The sequence below is a fragment of the Boleophthalmus pectinirostris genome, unplaced genomic scaffold (genome assembly GCF_026225935.1).
Source record: "Boleophthalmus pectinirostris isolate CB_2022bp ecotype Guang Dong unplaced genomic scaffold, ASM2622593v1 HiC_scaffold_3, whole genome shotgun sequence".
Lineage (NCBI taxonomy): Eukaryota > Metazoa > Chordata > Actinopteri > Gobiiformes > Gobiidae > Boleophthalmus > Boleophthalmus pectinirostris.
In genome coordinates this window covers 22,317,015-22,343,569 of record NW_026571299.1, presented here as the reverse complement: position 1 = coordinate 22,343,569, position 26,555 = coordinate 22,317,015, and the positions used below count along the sequence as shown (strand labels likewise).

General features: G+C 43.2%; 1 protein-coding gene across 4 annotated transcripts in view; it reads right to left on the bottom strand.

Moving 5' to 3' along the window:
• The window catches only part of cpne5b (copine Vb), a 336,051-nt gene that overhangs the window by 229,539 nt on the left and 79,957 nt on the right, over positions 1–26,555 (bottom strand). For all 4 annotated transcript variants that reach the window (XM_055160489.1, XM_055160490.1, XM_055160492.1 and 1 more), the window contains exon 3: positions 24,814–24,860. In XM_055160489.1, coding sequence (XP_055016464.1) covers positions 24,814–24,860 — 47 coding nt within the window. The remainder of the gene's footprint in view (positions 1–24,813; positions 24,861–26,555) is intronic.

Sequence of the window (26,555 nt, the reverse complement as noted above, 5' to 3'; positions counted from 1 at the left end):
TCTACTAGTCAATCGCCAAAGTAGTGTGAATCGACTGCAGTGTCGTCGTACTTGAGACAGGTCTTGGTCTCATCTCGGACTCAGTCTTGTCTCGGTCTTGAAGGAGCTTGGAGTCAGTCTTGTCTCGGACTCGGGGTCCAACACTCGGTGAGTGAGATCATATTTCATTACAGCCGCTGCTGTCAGCAATAAACTTCTCTGCAGAGTGTATCACAGGGCAGGTTAAACTTTCTAAAACATCCATCTGCCTCACATCAGCGTGCTGCTCCTCGCCTTTTCACGCTCTCGTTCCTCCCTGTGTACACAGACTCCTCCTTAGTGCCCTGATTAGAAGAGCAAGATGAAACGCGAAGCAAAAACTAGTCCATCTTCTATCTAAGTGTATTTTACAGTGTTGGCATAGATTAGACCTACAACAGAGAGCAGACCTACTGCAACATGTGTCTGAAGTTTCCCTAATAAAAGTGCACAAATATGTTTGTCACATGTGTGTTTGGTTTAATAAATGTGCAGAGGTAAATCCCACTGCAAAACCAGTAAGAGAATGTAACTCCAGTTAGGACCTCGAATAAACAGGTTTAAAAATCCTGCTCACTTTCTGCACTTTCTTCACAGTTTTGTATAAAGTGCCAGTGGAAGTTCTCTTAAAGAGCTTCTCAAACTGTGAGTGAGGGTTCACAAAAAGGGCACAGAGTGTTTCAGTGCAGAACAGTTTGCTTGTATTTGTAGCAGTAGATCATTTTGACCTGGTCTTTTTATAAGTAGCTCACATTTTGAAAAAGTGTGGGCACCACTGCTCTTTTGTATGTTCCCACAGAGTTGGCATTAAAAGCCTCTTCAGGCAGGTTTTTGATGAGAGACCAACGTTACAACATGGGAGAAAGTTTACAAAGTCGATTCTGCACAATACCACCCTTGAATAATACAGTTTCATCAAGCATTTCACTATTTCCAGAGCCCAATTGAGTCTGATCATTTGCAGTAATCTCATAATGTTGTGCAAATGAAATGTTTGAAACAGCTCTGGCCTGGTGCACTTCACTCTCACTCAAACTGTATTTAACTCAAGAGCTCATTAAATATGAAGCAGGCCCCGTGGAGCCTCATTCATCACCGCAGCCTCCATCGACTCAATCACACACGCAATCACCACTAATAATGTCATTTAAATGTATACGACGTGCTTTATGCTAACGGACAACAGCCGCTTAATCAGCAAACGCACTGTTATAAAAATGTTTTCAATCAGGACCTTCAAGCCTCATTTAATGGACCTACTGTATCACACTGTTTCTGATCTATGTTCTAATGAAGTTTCCTCATCACAGACAAACCTGGAGTTGTGTTTTGTTTCATTCACTCATGTTTAACACACAAACTGCACATTTAGGATGAGTTTTTCATACAGTAAGTGCTCCATTATGTTTTTAAACTCCATACACTTTAACTAGAAACATTTGGATGCTTTTAGGCCTTGAAATTGTCAATCTCTACTGAACTACAGATAAAAGTAGCTGTTAACATGAAAAATCCGTGTATCATTCGTTCATTAATTTTTCAATATAAAACCAAAAATAAGAAAACGAAAAAACAACAATTTTCTTCATTATTTGTCTCCAAAACCAAAATGAAAAAACAGATAATGATGAGTTTTTTCAGTTTTTGATTTTGTGTTTAGCCGTTTCCCGTTTACGTGACTTCCGTAACTGCATGTCGGACTTTTGCGCCGCATACGGACTGAACCAGGACTGATCCAGGTCCGGGACCAGACCGGGGCCAAAGCGGGACTGAGACCGAGACCAGACCGGGACCAGACCAGGGCCAAATCGGGACCAGACCGAGACTCAGACCAGACGGGGACCAGACCGGGACCAGAGCGGAACTGAAACCAGACCGGGACCAGACCGGGACCAGACCAGACCAGACCGGACAGACCGGGACCAGAGCGGAACTGAGACCGGGACCAGACCGGAGGCTCAGAGCCCACAGCAGGGTGGTCCCAGTCTCAGTCCCGCTCTGGTCCTGGACCTGGATCAGTCCTGGTTCAGTCCGTATCCAGTGCAAAAGTCCGACATCGCAGTCACTGAAATCACATAAAAGGGAAACGGCCGTTACCCGTTTTTTCCATTTTTCATTTAAACACAAAATCGAAAACTGAAAAAAAGAATGATTATCTGTTTTTTCATTTTGGTTTTGGAGACAAATAATGAAGAAAACAGTTGTTTTTTTGTTTTCTTATTTTTGGTTTTATATTGAAAAACGAATGAACGAATGATACACGGATTGTGAAATCTACCACAACACTACACACCTGCAACCTGCATTAGGTTTTAGCTCCAAAAAATTATTTAGGAAGAAATTTGGAAGAAAAAGAAGATGTTTTAGAGGTTGCTCAAGCTGCATGAAGTTTTCTGGAAAAAGCTCCTGCAGATGATTTGGTTTTCCTTAAGAAGCTTCACAGTCTGAACATTCAATTGTGAAGAAAAGACCTGAGCAGCTCTGGACGACATCTTTGGTACTTGAATGAAGAAATATTTGGCCTGGTATTCTTCACTCCAGTGTGACAGAAGAATAGAAGAAGCTGGTGGTTCACAATATTATGGAAAAGAGGTTTTAATCTAGAGAATCTTCAAAAATTCATTACATCACAAGGTGGAACAGAGTATTTTGAGCTTTAGAGATGTAGACATACAGTGGGGTCGCCTCTCCACAGATCTGACCTGTAACTTGGTCTGATTTGGTCTCCACAAAGATAGAAAGGTTTAATGCCATACTATGAAACATTCCTGACAAAACAATAACTTTTCTCCATGGAGAAAAACATTTGACGGACCCCTCCATATAATATTTTACACTATTTTCTGACCTGTTCTAATGTTTCATCGTCACAAACAGAGCTGGAGTTGTGAAAACACCTGGTGACGTCATGTGGTAATACAGGAAGTGCTCCACTGTGTTTTTAAACTCCACACACCTTCACTAGAATCATTTGGATCATTTCAGACCTTGAACTAGAGGTAAAAGGAGCTGTTCACTTGAGAACTACCACTTCATGACATCACAAGGTGGAACAGAGCATTCTGAGCTTTGAAGATGTAAACAGACTAATAATGCAGGATTACGCAAACGTGTGTGGATGAAACAAAACATAACTCCAAGTGTGTTTGTGAGGAGGGAACAACATGGTAACATGGTTCAAAGCTCACAAGAGTCACTTATGTGTAACACAGGAGCTTTAAATGATGTTTGAATGATGTTTGTGGAGCAGCAGAAGAGATGAACTCTTCTTCTGTATAAAGCACATGGGCATGACCTGTGGAAGTACAGGTGCAGAGGAGGGTCAAACTTCAAACATATCCTTTTAAAGCATCACAGGCACAACTGGCACAGGAGGCAGACTGACTGCACATCTGGACACACACACACATCACACACACATCACACACACACACACACACATCACACACCAGGTTTGTCCTAAACACACTAACACACTCAACAGGACGAGAGGAGCAGAGGAGCAAATGAGGAGCAGAGGAGCAGAGAGAGGAGAGAGGAGAGAGGAGGCGCTCAGGTGGAAAATGTGTTTTTATTGTGCAGACTGACTCACCTGCGACCTTTGACCTCCACTATAGTAACCAAAACAGTGAAGAACACAGCTCTCCTCATCCACAGGAGGAGAGACGAGACACCAGACTTGATTTAAAGACACTATTACACTTCTGTGGAGTATAACTATAACCATCACATACAGTATGCACCATGTTTTATATTCTGCAATATTCACACAAAACAACCTGTAAATATGTTCAAATAGATTCAGTTTCGATGTTGATGTCTCAAACTGTGAGAACAGATGTCTGGCAAAGTGACTTTTACACCTGTAATTGAATAAATGCAGATACAGAGTTTAAAGTGACACATGGAGATAAAGCAGAGACATCTCCATGGAGACAAGCACACTGTACATTTTTACACAATGGGACATAATGTATCACTTTGTCTATTGTAACATAGACAAGTTTAATGCCATACTGTGGAAAAATCCATGCACCACCACAAATGTTGCATAGTGTAACTTTAAAGCCCTGAGCCCTTCTGATCTCCTCATGTTCAGTATCTGTACCTCTGCTCCTCTGCTCCTTGCCCCTCCTCTCCTTTTCTGCTCCTTTTTCACTCTCTGTATGTCTCTGCTCTGCTCTTCCTCCTCCTCTCCTCCTCCTCCTCCTCTTTCTCCAGGGCTTCACACATCCACACTGTAACTGCTCCTGACTCTCACTGGAAGTGTCTGGAGGAGAAAATAATTTCATTTCAAACATTCATTTCATTATTTCAGATCTAATGATAGTCCCTGAGGTGAAGGGCGCTCATGCATTTGACCCATAGACCCGGACCTGCTGTGTGTGGGGGTAAAGCTGGCAGGAGCACTGGACCACATCTGAGCCACTGCTTTACATTCTTCCCCCACTTTCTTTCATTTAGAAGACACTTTCTTTTTCATGTTTAATTGTTGTGGTGTTAAAGGTTCTATATTACACAAAACTGACACTTGTGAGTGTTAAGCCATGTTATAATGTTGTTCCCTCCTCAAACACACACCTGGAGTTGTGTTTTGTTTCATTCACACATTTGAGAAACCCTTTATTTTTAGTCTGTCCATATCTCCAAAAGTCTAAATGCTCTGTTCCATCTTAGCTGTTTTCAGGTCGGCCAAATCAGTGCAGGTTCTCGCACCAGTTACACTGAGAACCAAAGTGCTCACCGGTGAATGACCCATGTTCAAACCATTTAAGTGAGCCCATGATGCATCATCGACAGAGGATTTGAAACCAAATAAAAACAAGGCCATACAAAAACGATTGTCACAGACAGGAAAATAACAAACATGGATCACATCATCATGAACAGTTTAAAATCAAGGACCGTTACGTCGCCCGGTATGGCACAGCCGGGGCCCCACCCTGGAGTCAGGCCTGGGGTGGGGGCTCGAATGCGAGCGCCTGGTGGCTGGGCCTTTGCCCACAGGGCCCGGCCGGGCTCAGCCCGAAAGGACGACTTGGGTCCACCTTCCTGTGGGCTCACCACCCGCAGAGGGGTTCATAGGGGTCGGGTGCATAGAGGACTGAGCAGCGGTCAGGGACGGGTGTCTCGACGGCCTGGTCCGCACACACAGCATCTGGCTGTGGCGACGTGGAACGTCACCTCGCTGGGGGGGAAGGAGCCCAAGCTTGTGCGGGAGGTTGAGAGATACCGGCTAGATATAGTCGGGCTCACTTCTACGCACAGCTTGGGCTCTGGTACCCAACTCCTTGAAGGGGGTTGGACCCTCCATTTCTCTGGCGTTGCCCATGGGGAGCGACGGCGAGCTGGTGTGGGCTTGTTTATAGCCCCACAGCTCAGCCGCCACGTGTTGGAGTTCACCCCAGTGAACGAGAGGGTCGTGTCCCTGCACCTTCGGGTTGGGGACAGGTCTCTCACTGTGGTGTCGGCCTATGGGCCGAACAGCAGTGTAGAGTACCCGGCCTTCTTGGAGTCCCTAGGAGGGGTACTGGACAGTGCACTGAGGACTGGGGACTCCGTTGTTCTACTGGGGGACTTCAATGCCCACGTGGGCAACGCCAGTGACACCTGGAGAGGGGTGATCGGGAGAAACGGCCTCCCTGATCTGAACCCCAGCGGTGTTTTTTTATTGGACTTCTGTGCTAGTCACAGTTTGTCCATAACAAATACCATGTTCGAGCACAAGGGTGTTCATAAGTGCACGTGGCACCAGGACACCCTAGGCCGGAGGTCGATGATCGACTTTGTCATCGTGTCATCTGAACTCCGGCCATGTGTCTTGGACACTCGGGTGAAGAGAGGAGCTGAGCTGTCAACTGATCACCACCTGGTTGTGAGTTGGATCCGCTGGCAGAGGAGGAAGCCGGAGGGACCTGGCAGGCCCAAACGTATTGCGAGGGTCTGTTGGGAACGTCTGGCAGAGCCCTCTGTCAGAGGGATCTTCAACTCACACCTCCGGGAGAGCTTCTCCCAGATTCCGGGGGAGGTTGGGGACATGGAGTCCGAGTGGGCTATGTTCTCAGCCTCTATTGTCAATGCGGGCGCTCATAGCTGTGGACGTAAGGTCTGTGGTGCCTGTCACGGCGGCAATCCCCAAACCCGGTGGTGGACACCGGAAGTAAGGGATGGCGTCAAGCTGAAAAAGGAGTCCTATCGGGCTTTGTTGGCTCATGGGACTCCTGAGGCAGCTGACGGGTACTGGCAGGCCAAGAGTGCTGCAGCTCGTGCGGTTGCAGAGGCAAAAACTCGGAGCTGGGAGGAGTTCGGGGAGGCCATGGAGGAGGACTATCGGACGGCCTCAAAGAAATTCTGGCAAACCGTCCGATGCCTCAGGAGGGGGAAGCAGTTTTTTACCAACACTGTTTACAGTGCGTGGGGAGAGCTGTTGACCTCGACTGGGGACGTTGTCCGGCGGTGGAAGGAATCTTGAGGATCTCCTCAATCCCACCGTCACGTCTTCCGAGGAGGAAGCAGAGGCTGGAGACTCGGAGGCGGACTCGTCCATCACCCTGGCTGAAGTCACTGAGGTGGTTGGCAAGCTCCTTGGTGGCAAGGCTCCCCGGGGTAGACGAGATCCATCCTGAGTACCTTAAATCTCTGGATGTTGTGGGGCTGTCTTGGCTGACATGCCTCTTCAACATCGCGTGGCGGTCGGGGACAGTACCTCTGGACTGGCAAACTGGGGTGGTGATCCCTTTGTATAAGAAGGGGGACCGGAGGGTGTGTTCCAACTACAGGGGAATCACGCTCCTCAGCCTTCCCGGTAAGGTCTATGCCAGGGTACTGGAGAGGAAAATCCAGCCGACAGTCGAACCTCGGATCCAGGAGGAGCAGTGTGGTTTTCGTCCTGGCCGTGGAACACTGGACCAGCTCTACACTCTCCATCGGGTGCTCGAGGGTTCATGGGAGTTTGCCCAACCAGTCCACATGTGCTTTGTGGATTTGGAGAAGACATTCGACCGTGTCCCTCGTGGTGTCCTGTGGGGGGTGCTCTGGGAGTATGGAGTCCGGGGCCCTTTGCTAAGGGCTGTCCAGTCCCTGTATGACCGGAGCAGGAGCCGTGTTCGCATTGCCGGCAGTAAGTCAGACCTGTTCCCGGTGCATGTTGGACTCCGCCAGGGCTGCCCTTTGTCACCGGTTCTGTTCATTGTGTTTATGGACAGAATTTCTAGGCGCAGTCAGGGGCCGGAGGGGGTCCGGTTTGGGGACCACAGGATCTCATCTCTGCTGTTCGCAGATGATGTTGTCCTGATGGCTCCATCAAACCAGAACCTGCAATGTGCACTGGGGTGGTTTGCAGCCAAGTGTGAAGCGACTGGGATGAAGATCAGCTCCTCCAAGTCCGAGGCCATGGTCCTCGACCGGAAAAAGGTGGTTTGCCCTCTCTGGGTGGGTGCAGAGTCCCTGCCTCAAGTAGAGGAGTTCAAGTATCTCGGGGTCTTGTTCACGAGTGAGGGGAGGATGGAGCGTGAGATTGACAGGCATATTGGTGCAGTGATGCGGTCGCTGTATCGGACCGTTGTGGTGAAGAGGGAGCTGAGTCAAAAGGCAAACCTCTCGATTTACCGGTCAATCTACGTTCCTACCCTCACCTATGGTCATGAGCTCTGGGTAGTGACCGAAAGGACAAGATCGCGGATACAAGCGGTCAAAATGAGTTTCCTCCGCAGGGTGGCTGGGCGCTCCCTTAGAGATAGGGTGAGGAGCTCAGTCACACGGGAGGAGCTCGGAGTAGAGCCGCTGCTCCTCCACGTTGAGAGGAGCCAGTTGAGGTGGCTCGGGCATCTGTTTCGGATGCCTCCTGGACGTCTCCCTCGGGAGGTGTTCCGGGCATGTCCCGCCGGGAGGAGGCCCCGGGGAAGACCCAGGACACGCTGGAGGGACTATGTCTCTCGGCTGGCCTGGGAATGTCTCAGGATCCCCCTGAAAGAGCTGGAGGAAGTGTGTGTGGAGAGGGAAGTCTGGGAGGCCTCCCTCAGACTGTTTGCCCCTGCGACCCGACCTCGGATAAGCGGAAGAAAATGGATGGATGGATGGATCACATCATCGACACCAGTGAGTATTTGTTCTCATACAAATCATTACTTATCTGCTCCAAGCTCTGCTACAACATCTACTGAGGAGAAACACCTGCTGTGGAGAAGGCAGCAGCGACGCCAGAACCAAAGATGAAACCTCACCAAGCGAACATAGATACAGCAAATATTTGGTCTCCTCCACTGACCATTGCACAATCTTCTTGTCATTTGATTTCTCCTCCATGTTCCACACACAGATTTTTCTTTGTTTGTTTTACCGTGCGTGACCCAGGTGAACCTGCTCGTGTCCACTGTGTCATCACAGTTCACTTGAATAAAACAAGTTGGTTCTTGAACATTCTGATTTTCGGTCAGAACCCGTCAGTCGGTTCGAGATTATGTGTGGGAACCGGCACCAACATGATTCTCTGATGGCCTGAAAACACTTGTGATGTCATGAAATGGTAGTTTTCATGTTAAACTGCTCCTTTTATCTTTAGGTCAGTAGAGATCGACAACTCCAGGGCTGAAATGATCCAAGTGATTCTAGTGAAGGTGTGTGAAGTTTAAAAACACAGTGGAGCACTTCCTGTATTATCACATGACCATCACAAGGTGGAACAGTGTTTTCTGTTTGAACGAGGAACTCTAGAGTTTATGTGAGTGAAACAATTCACATCTCCAGGTGTGTTTGTGATGAGGAAACAACATTAGATCATAGATCAGAAACAGCGTCGTATGGACAGGGACTGTTTTATTTCTACAGAGGATTAACTGCAAACACATCACACCCATCTCCATCCTCCATGTTAGACTTTATTGTTCTGAAAATGCTATATGTGCTAAAAATAGTGCAGCTGTAATTAATGTTAATATGCTAAGTGATTACTTAAATACAAGCTGTTCACATTTTAAACAGAAGAGTTTTGTTGCCATAGTCACAGAACAAAACTCACAAATGGACAATATGGTGCAACATGAAACAAAGAACAATGATGATAACGTAGAAACTATTCTTAAACTGTCATAAAGTATACTTAAATACAGATTGTGGACAGAAGAGTGCAAATAGTTGTTGTAGGCATGAACACGGGTCAGGTGAAGGGTGTGTGAGGGGCTCCTGTGTTGTTGTTGTTGTTTTTTTTTTTTGGCAAACTGGGTGCACTGGGGCATCTAAATGAATAATGATTCATCAGTGTATCTGTCCATCCTACCATGGTAATGGTAGATGGTGATCGACTGGTAGATGGTGATCGATGTATCGACCACTGCTCTTAATGAACCAATCCTGGCAAATAACCAACCATTTAATGCATAAAAATTACATTATTTTTCTTCATTACCAGCAGCTTGCTAATGTATTATTTAATCTTCTCTACTTGATAATTGATACAGTTTCATGTCAGAACCAGATTCACACCTTTAGTTTTAGTTTCGTTAGTGTCGTTAGTGCTGTTTGCTAACATAAACACAAGAGCAGTGCCTTTCCATTCACCCTACACAGCATCTGCTCCGAGAACGAACTGCACAGGGTCGAACACTAAACATGTGAGACACAACAAAACATGGACTCAGAAATATATACATTTATAAAATCCATGCTATGTCCGTGAGTGAGTGGAAAAGGATGAAGAGAAAAAAAATAATAAATAAATTAAAAGGGAATTTGAACATTTGAGTGAGATTATTTTCATTGTAACTCACATGAGCTCAAGTTTCAAACATATTCATATTTTTCAGAGTGCCAGTGTAGCTGCTCAGAGTTTTCCTCCTGATTCTGACAGTGTTACAGGCGGCTTCAAGCTTTACTCACATTTGATTAAGGACAGTTCCATGAGGGATATTTTCCAGGAGTCCAGTCGCATTCCAGTAATGGTCTACCTTCAAGTCACTCAAAACTCTTTACATCAAGGTACCACTCACACATTTACATACACTCATACACCAGCCTACAGAGATACTGAGGGCGAGGGGGGTTAAGTGTGTTGCTCAAGGACATGACAACAGCATTCGTCTAGAATCACACCTCCAACTGGTGGGCAAGTGGACTGGATGTTTATTTTGAGAGTGGGATTAGAACCACCAACCTTCAGATCAGTGGAAAACACTTGAATGATTTCTTTGAACTGGCACCAACAGACCACGGAAACCAACCTGCCACATGAAAGAAGAGACAAACCTGCAGACACAGGCAGAACTGCACAATCCACACAAAGAACATGTGCAACAACTTTCTAGTTGTAAAGCAGAAATCCACTCATCCTCTGTGCTGCCTGGTTATGTGCTGCACCACATCTCTGTATGTAGAGCACTGGCTTTATCCATTATTCAGAATATTCTAACAGGAAACAGCTGCTGCTAATGTGCTTTGTTTTCAACATGTCAGCCCAACGTTCAAGACGATCACTGAAAATACAACCACTTATCACAACATCAAGACAGAGTTTGGTGACAAATTACTATGGCCTTTTAAAATCTACTTTTCTCTTTACTCTCTCATCTGTGTGGTGTGTGGCTCCTAAAGAGGAGCCAGAGTCAGAGAGTCACAGAGGAGAGTCACAGAGGAGAATCACAGAAAGACACAGAGGAGAGTCACAGAGTGTCACAGAGTCACAGAGGAGAGTCACAGAGGAGAGTCACAGAGGAGAGTCACAGAGGAGAGTCACAGAGCACAGAGGAGAATCACAGAGGAGAGTCAGGGGCCTCTCTGCTGGGCTTTCACATTCATTCTACAATATTTCAAACACCTTTTAGACTTGATATTTTTGAGTCAGGGCATCAGCGGTGGCCTGAGTGTGAATGAACTGCAGCCAGTCGAGTCCTAACAGCAGCGAGGAGGTGAATCAATGATAACATAATAATATAACACAGAGTGGCCCTGTCTCTCCACGACTAATGAGTGTTCTGAAAGAGGCGTCTCTGTGGAGCAGGTCAAACGCACTGTTGCTCTCACAGGCCTCGCTCATGAAAAAGAAATGTGAATGGAGCTGGAAATGAGTCGCCATGACGATGATCACAGCAAAGGCCAGACTCAAAATAATACCACCATAAGATCGAACGGAAGAGGTAACACAGACTTAGAGACCAAGAACCTAACCCACATCCTCCTGACTGAGAGGAGGAGACAGGATAACCACTCTGCCACAGAGCCAAAGCTCTGGAGAGAGGTTAGTGTTTTTATTATCTAATAAATATCACACCATTCACAAACACTCACATTTCTTGGTCCAGAAACAAATATAACAACATTCACAAATATAATTCATGACTTACAAATAAATGTAACGACATTCACAAAAGCATTTCTCCACTCAAAAGAAAATGTGATTTGATTAAAAAATATCAGTGCTTTTACATTTATTCGCAAACCAATGAACCTGTGTTTACAAACTACCTACAGATTTATGACGACCCCTGAATTTATTTATTATTTTTGAGACCTTCCTGACACTGTTCCAAACACAAATGTGTGCATGGAATCACATCAGCTGAAGTTGAAGTGTGTGGTTTATAGCTGACAACATTGTGTTACTGTTGCTCATAGTAGTGTTGGGTCCACAGTTCCAGATCATTTTCAGGTTGTCTGGTGAAAATGTCAGGGGAAGGTGGTTCGTCTGTAAGTATAACTTGTTTGTCTCCTCCTAATTGAACGTGTTTAAAGTTCTTTATTTGTGACTGAATTGAAAGGGAAAATGATCATCCAGGTCCTGTGTTTTTGACTCATGCAGATGAGCAGGTTCACTGGTTTAACTGCTTCATGGTTCTGTACATCCATGACTCTTCAAAACAGTTATGGCTTTTGTTTCACATAACATTTAACATTATTTAGCATAAGTAAAATGGTATCCAAATAAAGAAATCATATGTGGAAAAGCTTGTCATTCACTTAAACTTTGCTAATGCTAATATGTTACATGCAAGCATTTGTTTTGTTTGTGTACTGCTCTGTCCTCTGCCCTGTGTGTTCAGGTGCTGTGGGCGGGACCTGAGCTGGAGCTGATTGGCCAGCTAGCTGTCAATCAGAGTGGAGAGGGCCATTTAAAAGGAGCTGTGTGCTGTCTCTCTCTCTCTCTCTCTCTCTCTCTCTCTCTCTCTCTCTCTCTCTCTCTCTCTCTCTCTCTCTCTCTCTCTCTCTCTCTCTGTGTATGGCAGGTTTCTTTGGTTGGGAGGATTGGTTAGGTGAGTTTGGGGATCCCTGTACATTCACATCACGTAGATTCTTCTTGTTAGACACATTAGTTGTCAGTTGTTGCCACCCTTGTTGTTTTTGAGTTTTCCAAATTCTCTTTTTTAGATCAGGTAGGCTAGGCTTTTTGATTTTGTTTTGGTATACATTTTTGTTTGTTGATTTGGCACAACTGGCCCACGCCTCCTCCCACCAACCTTTTGTTTATTCTTTGTGCACTTTGGTGAATGTTTGGTTGAAAAATAAAAGTTTGCCAAACCGACCTTGCCTCAAGGATTGTTTTATACACGTTGTGTCCCTTGTTGGACATAGGGGACATAACATAATACAGAGTGGTCACTGATGCACATTTAGTTTATGGAATGATGAATGTGCACAGCTCAGGCTGAAAGTGAAATAAATGCTACAGACTAACATTAGCCAGATTTGTGTATAAATCTCTCAGTTTTACAGGTAGAATCCATAGCAAAAGGAGAAATTCAAGTTGTCAGCTGGACAAAAGTTGGTTCACACTTCTGGGCCTGACTTGGCTATTCCAGAAATCCCCAAGAGAACAACAGGGACAGTCAGGTCAGAAATAGAGGTGTGAAAGCTCCTTTATGAGCCTGAATGATTCTGTTAATATGACCCCACACTCAATCCAGTTCAACAGACAAACACAAACCGTTAACAAGCGTGTGTGTTAGTTTCAGAGTAGTTTCAGTGTAGTTAGCTCCTCCTTCAGGCAGATATAAGATTTAAGACAGTGTCCAAAATAAACTTTTATCCAGTTGACAAATTGAATTCCTCCTTTTGCCATTAGCCAGACCTACTCCTGCTTACACTCAAATGGCGACTCACATTTGCTAAACATTTTCAAATACTTAAATTTAAGTTCAGTCATGAATAAAGAACTTTAAACAAGTTCAATTGGGAGATAAACAAGTTATACTTACAGATGAACCACCTTCCCTTGACATTTTCACCAGTCAACCTGAAAATGATCTGGAACTGTGGATCTAACGATGACTATGAGTGAGTTAATGTGATTGGCTGTAAAAAAAAACAAAACAAAAAAAAAAACACACACATTTGTGCATGGAACAGTGTCATGAACATCTCAAAAATAATAAATAAATTCAGGGGTCGTCGTAAACACAGGTTCATTGGTTTGCAAATAAATGTAACTGCACTGACATTTGTGAATCACATCACATTTTCTTTTGAGTGGAGAAATGACACAGAGGAGTGTCAGAGGAGCGTGAGATAATGTGATTCCTTTGTCTCTGTTTACATCCACACACAAAGTCAGTGAGCCTCTGGAATCCTCGTCAACCCTAATCTCTCGTTAGGGGGGGTTTATACCGAGAGCTGGACATGTGTGTGTGGCCGGGCTTTCATTACAGTGTGGGGACTCAGATCTGTACACACTTACATAACGGGGACCTGTCTCTTTTATGACAAACCCCTTTACGTCGAATAGGTGAATTATTAGCCGCCATGAGTTTATAAGAGTTTTTGCCGCTTTCAGAGGTCAGAGCAGTGAAACGAACAACAACTAGCATGCTAACGTGTACTGCCTGATTATCAGACAATAAAACACTGGATTTGAACGCACACAGCACACATGTTTCATCTCAGGAGCTGCTTATACTGTACACTGGAGGAAATAAGTATTTGTCCCTTGCTGATTTTGTAGATTTGCCCAACTGTTGGTGCAATCGTCGAAATCGAACATTTAAGAAATACAAAAGGAGCATCAGTCGACCTCAGTCTGGAACTCCACACAAGATCTCACCTCATGGGGTTTCAGTGATCATGAGAACAGTGAATCAGCCTAGGACTCCACAGGAGGAGCTAGACAATGATCTCAAGGAGCTGGGACCACGGTCACTTATGAAACTACTGGGAACACTTAATGCTGCAATGGATTAAAATCCTGCAGTGCTCCAAGGTCTTCCTGCACATGTGCAGCCGCCTGAAGTTTCCAGTGAACACTTGAAGGATTTAGAGAGGGATTGGGAGAAGGTGCTGTGGTCAGATGAGACCAAAATCAAGCTCTTTGGCATTAACTCAACTCACCATGTTCGGAGGAAATGCTGTCTATGACCCAAGAATATCATCTTCACCGTCGAGCTGGAGGTGAAAACATTCTGCTTTGGGGCTGTTGTCTGCCAAGGGCACAGGACAAATTCACCATGTCATCGGTAGATGGATCCATGTACCGCAAAATCCTGAGTAACAACCTCCTTCCACCAGGAAACTGAAAATGGTCGTGGATGGGTCTTCCAACACGATAATGACCCAAAACATACAACCAAGGAAACGAAGGAGCAGCTCAAGAAGAAGCCCATGAACGTCCTGAAGTGGCCCAGCCAGTCTTCGGACCTTAACCCTACAGAAAACCCATGGAAGGAGCTGAAGACCGAGTTGCCAAGTAACAGCCACAAAACCTTAACGACTTAGAGATGATTTGCAAAGAAGAATGAACCAAAACTCCTTCTGATATGTGACAAACCTGGTCATCAATTATAAGAAACATCTCTCAGACCTCTGTGCTGCAAATGAGGGTTCTGTCACCAAGTACTAAATCTTTTTTTGGCTCGAGGGTTCAATGAATATATTTTCTATAATGTGATTTTCTAGATTTTCTTTTTGATATTCTATCTCTCAATGTTAAAATAAACCTACTATTAAAATTATACTATTCATTTCTTTCTCAGTGGGCAAACCTACAAAATCAGCAAGAGATCATATACTCATTTCCTCCACTGCACAATTTATCTGTACTGTTTTTTTCTCAAAAACATGAAAACAAACAATCAAACAAACAAAAACAAAAAAAAAAAACAGGCACAGCGTCTTTAAGGTTAGGATTGGTCTGTGTTTTTTTTTTTTTCATTTGGGCTACTCGACTTTGTCCTCTTGACTTACAGATCATAGTGAGTCATATCAACAGAAATCAAACCCAGAAGGAGTGGACAGAAGAAAAATGTATAAATGTTTGTCCCCTCACGTAACAGACAAAAAGTCATATCTTAAAGGGACAGATCTGCTCTGAAAGCGACGCCTCTGTTTTCTCTGCCGCACTTTGTCATCACACTTTTATAATTACTATTGACTGAATCGACTGAGTATGTGGGAGAGCGGAAAACGTCAGCACGACAGAGGACAGCGTGTCAGAAGTCTAAAAGGAAAATCACTCTGAGCAAATACCCTCACATCCAGCGCTCGCAGGGACGCAGGAAGTGTGGAGCATTGATTTCATTTCATTTGCGTTGGACTTAAACTTTCAGAGTCCAAACTGTTATTCGTCTTGTCTCTACAATGCCGGGATAATTCTGGTCGCTGATCCTGGTCTCCTCGGCTCCCATTCAATCTCTGTGGGGGTTTGGAAGAGTTGTGCAAAAATATATATTTGAAGATGGGCTTAAACACTTCTATATTCAGATCACCGTGATGTTTTTTTTCCTTTTAAATGACAACCCCAAGAAATTCAGACACAAATTAAAAACTAAAAAGGTATAAGCAACTCAAACAAAAGGCTCAAAACCAAATTAAAATAAAGAACACAAGAATGATTGATTATTACTCTATCTCTAACACCAGTGAGCAAATATTCCATTTCCTTTTATGCTCCAGTAATTTGTTATTCTCTGTGGCAGTTAGTTTTTCTAGATTGTACTAATTGTGAATTCTGTTTTTAAAGTATTCTAGACATAAACTGAATATTGTTGAAGCCTGAAAAATACAAATCTTTCCTAACAAGATAATTGTATTCAGAAAAGGTGTGAACTTCTTCTTAAAAATGTACAACATGATGTTTCTGAGAGAAATTTCAAAATAAATTCCCACTGACTGAACCCGAAACAGAAAGCCAAAACTTGGAAACATAAGGACAGAAATAAAACAGATGAAAACAACATATTAACATGGTTTATACATTTCAGTATTTTACACTCCCCCTTCAGAGCGCTGTCACAACACAATCAGTGTGCATTATATCAGGTTTGTGAAGTTGGAGTTAGGGATGGGACAAGAGTTCGTGCCATAGGATCTCACAAACAAAATTGCCACAAGATTTTACACACATTCTCAACATAAACATAATTGGTTGAGCATCAGATTCAATGACCCTCAAGTTGGCTGGTGCGATTCTAGCTCCCACAGATGAATGCTATCGTTGTGTTCTTGGGAAAAACACTTAACCCACCTCACCCCCAGTGTCTGTGAACACTGTGTGTCATTCATTCATTCATTTTTCAAAATAAAACCAAAAATAAGAACATGAAAAAAATGACTATTTTCTTCATTATTTATCTCCAAAACCAAAATGAAGCGTCCTGCGACGTGAATCTGGTGTCGACGTGGCGCGTCTCGATGCTCTAGACGAGCGTCCAAGGCGTCAGCATCAAGAAGTTGAAAATGCTGAAATTTTCGTGTCAGACACACCGCGTCAACCAATCAGGGATGAGTATCCAGTGACGCTGCAACGTTATTATCAGGAAGAAAGACCCGAGAACCAGAACGAGAGCCACAAACATGAGCTGAGAATAAACGCCGAATATACACCACAATCACTGAGCCGATCGTGAGGACTACATCAGGACCGGACCAGGACTAAACCAGGACTAGACCAGGACTAAACAAGGACTAGACCCTGAATAGACCAAGACTAAACCAGGACTAGACCGGGACTAGACCATGATTAGACCAGGACTAGACCGGGACCAGACCGGTATAAGACCAGGACTAGACCGGGACTAGACCGGGACTAAACCAGGACTGATCCAGTGTCATTAGCGGAGTATAAATACATATACACCCCAGTCGTCGACCTGATCTCCTCCGCTGATGCTTTACATCATAAAAACACTATTAGTCTGGTCTGACATTGTCTCGGGAAAAGAGCGGGACCGGGCTCTTGTTTCCATTGCAACCGACGCGAGTCAAGTATTTTTCTCCCATTCGTCCACGGCGTCAAAGATGCGCATGCGTCAAATGCAAAGGCGTCCAAATAGAGGCGTCAAGGCGTTTTTTGACGCTTAGGTGTGAACGGCCCTTTAAACTGTGATGTCGGACTTTGCGCCGCATAAGCATGGAGCCACGACTGAACCAGGACTAAAGCAGGACTGATCTTGGATTAGAGAGAGCGAGAGGAAGAACCAAGTGACCGTGGACCAGTGTCCCCAAAGCACAATTGGGCGACGGCTGCTCTTTGCCAGTCATTTCTAATGTGGTCACCCAACGGTCTACACAGGTGCACCTCCTGGCCCGTCCCAACACTCAGCCCTGGTTCAGTCCAGGGATCAGTCCTGGTTCAATCCTGGTTTAGCCCTTTTTTTTTTTGGTTTTATTTAGAAAAATGAATGAACGAATGATATACAGATTAGAAATTGTGTCAAAATGTCTTGTCTTCTCTGTCGTTCTTGACCCAGTGTCGTGTCTCATCTTGTCTTGTGGGTTTTGTGTCTTGTCCCATCCCTAGTTGCAGTGTATTGTTTTGTGTCATGTTTTTGTGTATTTATGGAGAATTGTGGGAGCATGGCTGACATAGGCGAACCGTAAAGAGCTCAGGAGAGATCGCTAAATTACTCAAACATGCATGAATGACACATAAAAACTCTTCAGGCATGTTTTTGATGAGAGAACAACATTGTCTCCATGGAAATGTTATTATTTTGTCTAGAATGTTCCACAATATAGATTAAAGGGAGAAGAGCAGGTTACAGCACTACATCACATTACAGGTCAGATCTGTGGAGAGTCCCCCCTATTCACAAAAGGAATGATTGTGTTTTTGAGCAACAGAAACACCCGTGATGAATCAGTGCTACATGGATTTGTTTAAAGTCAAACCATGGAACATTCCAGGCAAAGCAATGACATCTCCATGGAAACAAGCAGGTAGCGCACCCTCCAACAGAAAAGTCCCACAGTGCACCTTTAATCATTATACTGTCAACATACAGTGACATGTCAAAGATTTGTGGTGTGAAATGAAGACTTGACAGCTGTGTGTTTTGTTGAGGCAGTGTGTCTTAAATGACTTTAATGAAAGTGTAAAATAGCTTTTAAAATAAGAAATAGCCTGTTATTTCTCTGTGGATGATTTCAGTTTGTAGAGTTATTTTCATGTTTATTCTGCTTTGAAGTTATAGTTAGTCTCACCCTCAACAGCCAAACAAAACAAGCTTCCTTTAGGAACGCACATTACACAGTTTGTTTCTTTTAGCACAGCCTGGCACAAAAGAGGAAGAAGAAAAAAAAAAAGGTATTTAATGGGAGCAGACAGGAGCAGACAGGAGCAGAAAGGAGCAGAGGTGATGTTTCTCCTAACACAGACTGAAGGACAGCTCGACTTACATATTATATAAGTTCAGACATGTACAAACAGTGATGTAGAAGGTCGCTTATGTAAGGATGGAGGCCAAAAGGGAGACCAGAGGAACAGATGGAGCAGAGGAGAAGAGGGTTAGAGGAGAGGGTCAGAGGAGCAGAGGGTCAGAGTGTCAGAGGAGCAGAGGAGAAGAGGGGCAGAGGAGAAGAGGCAGAGAGAAGAGGGCAGAGGAGCAGAGGAGAAGATGGTCAGAGGAGAAGATGGTCAGAGTGTCAGAGGAGCAGAGGAGAAGAGGGGCAGAGGAGCAGAGGAGAAGAGGGTCAGAGGAGAAGAGGGTCAGAGGTGAGGGGCAGATGGAGTAAACAGTCAAATAAACAGAGACGTCAGTACAAAGAGACAATCAAAGATGATTGCATTTCGTGTGGAGCATGAGGTCTGTTCAATTTAACATTTTGACAGAAAAATTACGAATGGCTCAAATTCAGATTCTCCTCGATGAGAAAAAGTCAAGTGGGGCTGAACGCAGGTGAAGCCAAGACACTCGACTAATTAACATATAAATTACAAGCAAAGGTCAACAAATATGACATGTGGAAAATATAGATTTACTTTAAATAGTATTAATATAAAGCACAAATACATTTTTAAGATTTCTTTGCTGAAACAGAGACTGTCATGATACTACAAATAGAACAGACTCAATACTCGATTCTGAGTTTGATGACCAGGTGATGATTTTAAAAGCTTTTTAGACACTAGTTCTGATAAAACTCAAGATGAAGTTTCATCCACTTATGTGAGGTTTTGTTTTTTTGCATGTGTTTTTTTTTTTTTTTTTGATACCTAATAAAATGTGTATCTATTGTTGATACTAGTTGAGTATCTAGTTGATGCTATTGATGTGTTGTGTGTGTATCTACAACTTGACTGGCTCCAGCTTGATGAGTGCATCACTGTGAACTGAATTCTGCACATTCTCCATCTGAACGGCTCTCGCTGAAAGTGTTCAGAAAAAGGAGGGACTTGCAGGAGAATCAGGAGAATGTCTCAAGCTGATTGAGCGAACCCCCTGAAGTGCCCACCCACCAGTTTCTTTTGAGCCACAGCAAACCTGTCAAAATGAAGTATCCGACCTGCACCAAACCTAAATAAAGAGAGAGAGAGAGAGAGAGTCTGTGGTGTAGGCCTGGGGCTTGGGGCTGTCATCATGTTGTGCCTGAAATTCCTGTGACCAGGGTTTTATGTTCCAGCCTGGAGAGCCAGCTCCTCCTACATTCTGTTCCCCCCCATCTAATCACAATGACTTGTGTGTGTCACATGTCTGTTAAATGTAGGTGACATGTCTGTGTCTTATTCAGAAAAAAGTCTATCACTTTTAGCCCAGATTCAAGAGTTTTGTGCTTTCATTGTTGACTTTGCAGAAGTGTGTGTTATCTTCGTTCTTTCTTTTTCACTTCTAAGCCGCCATGTTTGTTTTGGTACAAATGGGCCATGCATTTCTGTGATTGGTTAATTAGCCTGTCAATCACCCATTCATACTTCACAAGCCTGAAAGAATGTGGTGTGTTTTAGCAACATAACCAAGAAATCTGAAGTCAGGATCTAGGTTCTCGAGTATTATGTGACATAGTCCTATTCAATTTAAATAAATACATTTAAAAAATAGTGTGAAACATTCCTGGCAAAGTACACATGTCCAAAGATGATGGAGCCCACGCTATAGTGAACCTTTAAATGGACTTTTTGGAGCTTTCCACCATGTTATAACGTTGTTCCCTTAAAAATGACTGAAGAGGTTTTAGATCCCTGCATGTTTGAGTAATCTAGTGATCTCTCCCAGGCCCTGTTCAAACCCTCTTCACTATTCGCTGTACAATTCAGTCCAACATCCCCAGTGTCATCTCGAGTACGGCAATTTCCCCGAAATATAAAACATGATACACTCTGATGACTCTGGTTGTGTTGTGATAGCGCTCTGAAGGGGGAGTACATGGAGAGCAAAGGGGGGTGAGACTATGAATGTCTATAATAAACGTATATATGTTTTTTAAAGACACTGTTTTCAGGAAAGGTCATTTTCAGAACACTAAAAGGTAAAATGATGATCTGATCTGTGATGTGTTCCAGTATTTGACTTTGATAGAAGTGTAATACTCCCTCTTTAATGTCCGTCTATTGTAATCTGTCCGCAGTAGAACAAATCTATCGTACTAATTTAGAGTTTTAGAGTTTTACAGACATAAAATCTACTAAAGATGGTAAATAAGAAGGTAAAAGAGTGAGAGCCCTCCTCCGTGTGAGCAGAGCTGTTTAGAGACAAATGTCACAAATCGATCCACAAACACTCAGAGCCCCACACTTATATAGTCTTATACAGTCAACACTCCAACTAGAACACACCTACAACACTGACACTGACACCTGCTACAAACTATGACCTAGAGAGAGAAACGGAGGGAAGAGAGAGAGGGACGGAGGAAGAGAACTTTACAGCACTATGACACTGAATCTATTAGAAACTATGGCCTTGAGAGAAAGAGAGAGGGAGAGAGAACAGAGAGACGAGGGAAGAGAGAGGAGAGGAAAAGAGCTGTACAGGCGCTCTGACATTGGCCCAAAATTAAAAACTGGTCGTGGGCCAAACTAAACATTTATTGAAAATTTTCATCAACATCTGTATGTTTTCTCTTCTTTGGAGATATGTCATGTTAAACCTTTTCTTATTCAAATAAATGTTTAATAATAGTTTTGCTTAAACATCGAATCCAGAACAAGTGTAATATAAAACAATAACAATATGTGGTAACACTTTAGTTTAGGGACCATATTAATCACTAACTAAGTGGTAATTGGTTTGCTAATTTGCTTTTTATTTAGCTATCAGTTGATATTAATCAAACATTTATTAATGCTTATTAAGATTTCAGTGTATGCACTATTTCAACGTGAAGAAAATAATGAATGGGTTAGTACTCGCGAAATAGGGCCTTAGACAAAAATGCAAAAAAAAACAAAAAACAACTTTATAAATACCAACAAAGGTGTAATTAAGCACATATTATGCATTTAACTATTAACTAGTTATTAATATGTTCTCCCTAATACTAATAGTGTTACCCAAAATTAAAAAAATAATGTCTCTATAGTCTATATTTATATCTGTAGCTGATGAGCAGCTCTAATACATGTTTGATATGATCTCGCGGGCCATATATAATTATATCGTGGGCCAAATTTGACCCCTGGGCCTGAGTTTGACATGTCTGGTTTAGAGAGAGCAAGGGAGGAAGAGAGAGAGAGAGAGAGAGAGTGGAAGAGAGAGGGAGGGAGAGAGATAGAGACAGAGCAGAGAGAGGGGGAGAGTACAAAGAGAGAGAGAGTAAACAGAGTGAGGAGAGGGAGAGAGCTGTACGGGCCCACTGACACTGGACCTATTACAAACTACGGCTTATAGAGAGAGAACAGGATGAAGGGAGAGAGAAGAGAGAGGGAGAGAGAGGAAGGAACAGAGAGAAACAGATGAAGAGAGAGGGGGAGGGAGAGAGCTGTATGGCACACTGGCACTGGACCTGTTAGGAACTATGGTTTAGAGAGAGCGAGGGAGGAAGGGAGAGAGAGAGTGAGTGGAAGAGAGAGAGAGAGACAGAGCAGAGAGAGGGGAAGAGTACAGAGAGAGAGAGAGAGAGAGAGAGCTGTACGGACACACTAACACTGGACTTATTAGAAACTATGGCTTATAGAGAGAGAACAGGGTGAAGGGAGAGAGGGAGGGAGAGAACAGAGGGATAGAGAGAGAGAGAGATGGAGGAAAAGAGGGAAACAGATGGAGAGAGAGGGGGAGGGAGCTGTATGGCTGCACGACACTGACACTTGACCTATTAGAGAAAATGGCTTAGAGAGAGAGAAAACGAGGAAGCGAGAGGAGAGGGAGAGCTGTACGGACGCTCTGACATTGGACCTATTAGTAACTACAGAGGAAAGAAAGAAGGAGAGAGAGAACAGCGAGAGAGAGAGAGAGGGATGGAGGGAGGAGACCGAGAGAGCGAGATGTACGGGCACGCTGACACTGGAGCTATTAGCGACAACAGCAAAGAGAGATAGAACATGGGGAGAGAAGAAGAGTGAGGGAGGGAGGGAATAAAGAGGCAGTGATAGAGAAAGGGAAGGAAGAGAAGAAGAGAGAGAGAGAGAGAGAGGGAAAAGGAACAGTGGTGGAGGGAGCGAAGGAGACAGGGAGTAAGAACGAAGGATGAAGGAGTGAGAGAGGAGGAGAGAGAAAAAGAGAGATATAAAGAGAAAGAACAGGAGCCAAAGAGCTTGTCAGTGAAGTGTTTATATGAGATACTGTTAATATTAAAGCTGCATTATGTAACTTTTCTTTTTCTCCATGGAGATGTTATTGATTTGTCTCGAACGATTTTCTGAATTTCAAAGTTTGGCGTTCAACCTTTTTATCTTGATGATCGGGCCAAATGTTTCTGTTTCTGCTCGTCCCACGTCCGACAGAGCAGAGATCAAATCCGACCTGAGACCGACAAATTAAAACACGGAGGATAATGTTTGTTCCTCTAACGGACACAGAGATGCAAAATGTAAACTCGGGATAAAGTGAAAATGATTAGACTTTATTCTTCACCTCTTGTAAAGTGGTACATTTAACCTACAGCATCTCATCCACATGATCCGCAGAAACTGTCCTGCGCAAATAATGACCCCAGCCCACAAAACAGCACTGTGAATCCAATGTGAGGCGTTCTTTAAAAGTATGAAAGTGAGAGTAGCTCCTCATGTGTGTTCCAGGGGTGTAGTGGGTGTGGTATGCAGGGGTACGCCGTCCACCCACTGCTCCCGATGTGAGAAAAACAAAACAAATATAAAATAGCTATAACTTAAATGTCAAACCAGAGCTTTTGGCAATGATGAAAAGAAACTGCATAGACTCATGATGCAGGACTGTCCTGCAAAGACCTGAACCAGGACTGAACCGGGACTAAACCAGGACTAAGTGTCGGGACAGGCCTGGTGCGTGTGTGTACACCATCATGTGACCACGGGTGAAAGGACACAGCTGTAGCCCAGCCACGCTTTGCAGACACACTACTCCACGGGCTCGGAGTTCTATACCTCAAGAGCAAGTTTAGTCCTCTTTTAGTCCTCTTTTAGTCCTGGTTTGGTCCTGTTTTAGTCCTGGTTTAGTCCTGGTTCAGTCCTGGTTCAGTCCTGGTTCAGTCCTAGTTTAGTCCTGGTTCATGTGTTGTACTCTGTGGTTTATGTTCTGTAGGTGATTATCAAGGATGTTAATGTTAATATGATGATTCTGCATCATTTTGAGTAAAAATGTGTGTATTTCGGGGGGGTGTCATCGATGACGTCCCGAATCACATACCCATATTTAAAAAATCCCCACTGCACCACTACATGTGTCTGTTTACATCCACACAGAGCACAGGTCGAGGTGAAGCTGAAGATTAGTGACAGTGACTCTACTTCCTGGAACTTCAACCTTTTATGCTTTAAAAATCCTGTATCTGAAGTTTTGCACCACATTTCATAAATAATAATAACACACGTTTGACTTGTATCTAAACTAGAAGTGCAGAGTCTGATCTTTGAACACTTAAGAGTCTCAGAGCGACTGGTTTTACTGGAGACATGAAACAGTTGGCATGCTCAACGTGTAAGTTCCCATCAGACTTCGGTCGGGTTTCCATTCTCTCATTTCGATTTCCTCTTTATTCCAGTGACAGTGATTGTTTTCGTCTGTCTTAGTGATGTTTGCTCGTCCCGGTCCAGAATGTTCTTCTCTCTTTTACAGTGTCACAAACGGATCATTTGAGTTGTTCCTGTTCTGCTTTGTGTTTTGTTGCTCACGATTCGCTGTTTGCTTCTCACATTCTGTCCTATGTTCTTTTTATCGTGGACTGAACACCCTCCCTGTTTCCCCCATGTGTGTTTTATTGCAGAACATGTAGAGTATTTTCTATATGATGTTACATTTATGTTCCGGTTCTATTTTCTCTTTTGGGTGGACAAGTATTTGCCTGAGTTTCTGTTCGGTTTCACTCGTGTGTCCATATTGTGTTTTCTCATTTCTCTCTGCACTTTTTCTGTTGAGTGGCCCTGATGTACAGTAATGTTACCATGTCTGCATTATTTATTATTTTATTTTTTTCAACTTTTTATCGAGACACCAAAAGAAGTCCACATGAGGCTGGGTGAAGGGTTCTTACCTCTCTCCACTGTTTGGTCTCCACTCCCTGTGTGTACAGAACACATACTGTGGAGAGAGAGAAAGAGAAAGAGGACAAAATCAGAGACAAACACTGGAATACAGGAGAAAGAGAGGAAGAGAAAGATAGAGGTGAGGACGAGAAGTGTAAGGCCAGAATCTGAACAGCAAATCAGACAGAAAATCTCAACCACACATCAAACTAAATGATGTGGAGAAAGATGAAGGGAGGTGTAGAGAAAGGGAGTAGAAAAAAGGCAAAAAGGAGAAAGGGATAAGAGAGAAAAAGAAAGAGAAAGAGGGGCATGAGGAGGAGAGGTGTAAGACCAGAATCTGATCAACAAATCAGACAGAGGAAGAAGAGAAAGAGAGGAAGAGATACACAGCAAAAACTGCAGGGTTAAAATTTCAGGGTAAAATATTATTAACACAAAAAGTGTTATTTGAACTCTTTGAAAGTTAAATGTGTGTTGGAGTTGGGGTTATTTGCCAGAGTTGATATGGCTGAAGTTAATTCAACTTTCCTCAGTGTTAATTTGGCTCCTCCCACCACCACTTCAAACTCCTGTGAGAGAAGACCAGTTTGAACCAGTTTTGTTCATAATTTTATCTAAAAATAACTAAAATAAAGTGTAAAAATAAAACACCTCTGTGTGTTGTTTAGCTAAATCAAGATAACCCTACAAAGTTGTTCCGTGTACCATTTGTTCTTTTGAATTTCAATTAAGAACGAAAAATATTACAATTGGAAAACAGTTTGTTATTTCAGATTTCGACCTCTATTTCCGATATTTATTTTAAAATTTATTTCAAATAACACCAATCAAAAAACAGATTTGGTGCCTATTTTATTTTTGATATTTTATTCTGTCTGGTTTATTTGCCCCCCAAGTTCTGCTGCTGAAGTTACCTGAAAAATCATTGACATTTTTTGGACAAGCATGTTGTCTTCTTCTTCAATGTTTTTACTTTCACATCTTAGAAAGTCACAGTTGAACTCCATGACGACAAACAGGAGGCAGAAATAAACTTTGTTCAGTTAACTTCAGAGAATGAAAATAGTTTTTATTATAGATCCATGGTTGACACTGAATTCACACGCGGCGTGTTATTTGAAATAAACTTTAAATTAAATATTGGAAATTGAGGTCGAAATGTGTTTGTTTTGTTTGACATTAAAACAGAAAAATGAAATAAACTGTTTTCCCATTTGATAGTTTTTTAGTGAAATTCAAAAGAACGAATGATACACGGACCAAAGTGTTATCCGTTTACTCTCAAAATGTTAATATAACTCTAGATTTCAAGGTTAAACAGGAACTTTGGTCCAGTGTTATTTCATCAACATTTCCAAAAATGTGAAATTAACTCTAGAACAGATTGGACTCATATAAACTCTGAGAAAATGTTCAATCTGATTCTGCGAGAGTTAATTTTAACACTGCACTTGTTGCTGTGATGGACGAGAAGAGTTTGAAAGGACTTTGGCCCAAGCACACATCAAACAAAATGTGGGAGGATGAGAGAAAGAGACAGAGAAGAGGAGAGAGAGAAAGAGGGAACGAGATAGAGGGAGAGTAGAAAAGAGACAGAGAGAACAGTAGTTTGTGAAAACTTGGGCCCAAAAACACAACCACATGTCAAACAAAACGGGGTGAAAGGTGAAAGGGAGAATAGAGAGAGGGAGACAGAGAAAGGAGGTAGAAAATGGGAGAGAGAGAGGGGGAGGAAAGAGAGAGAGAT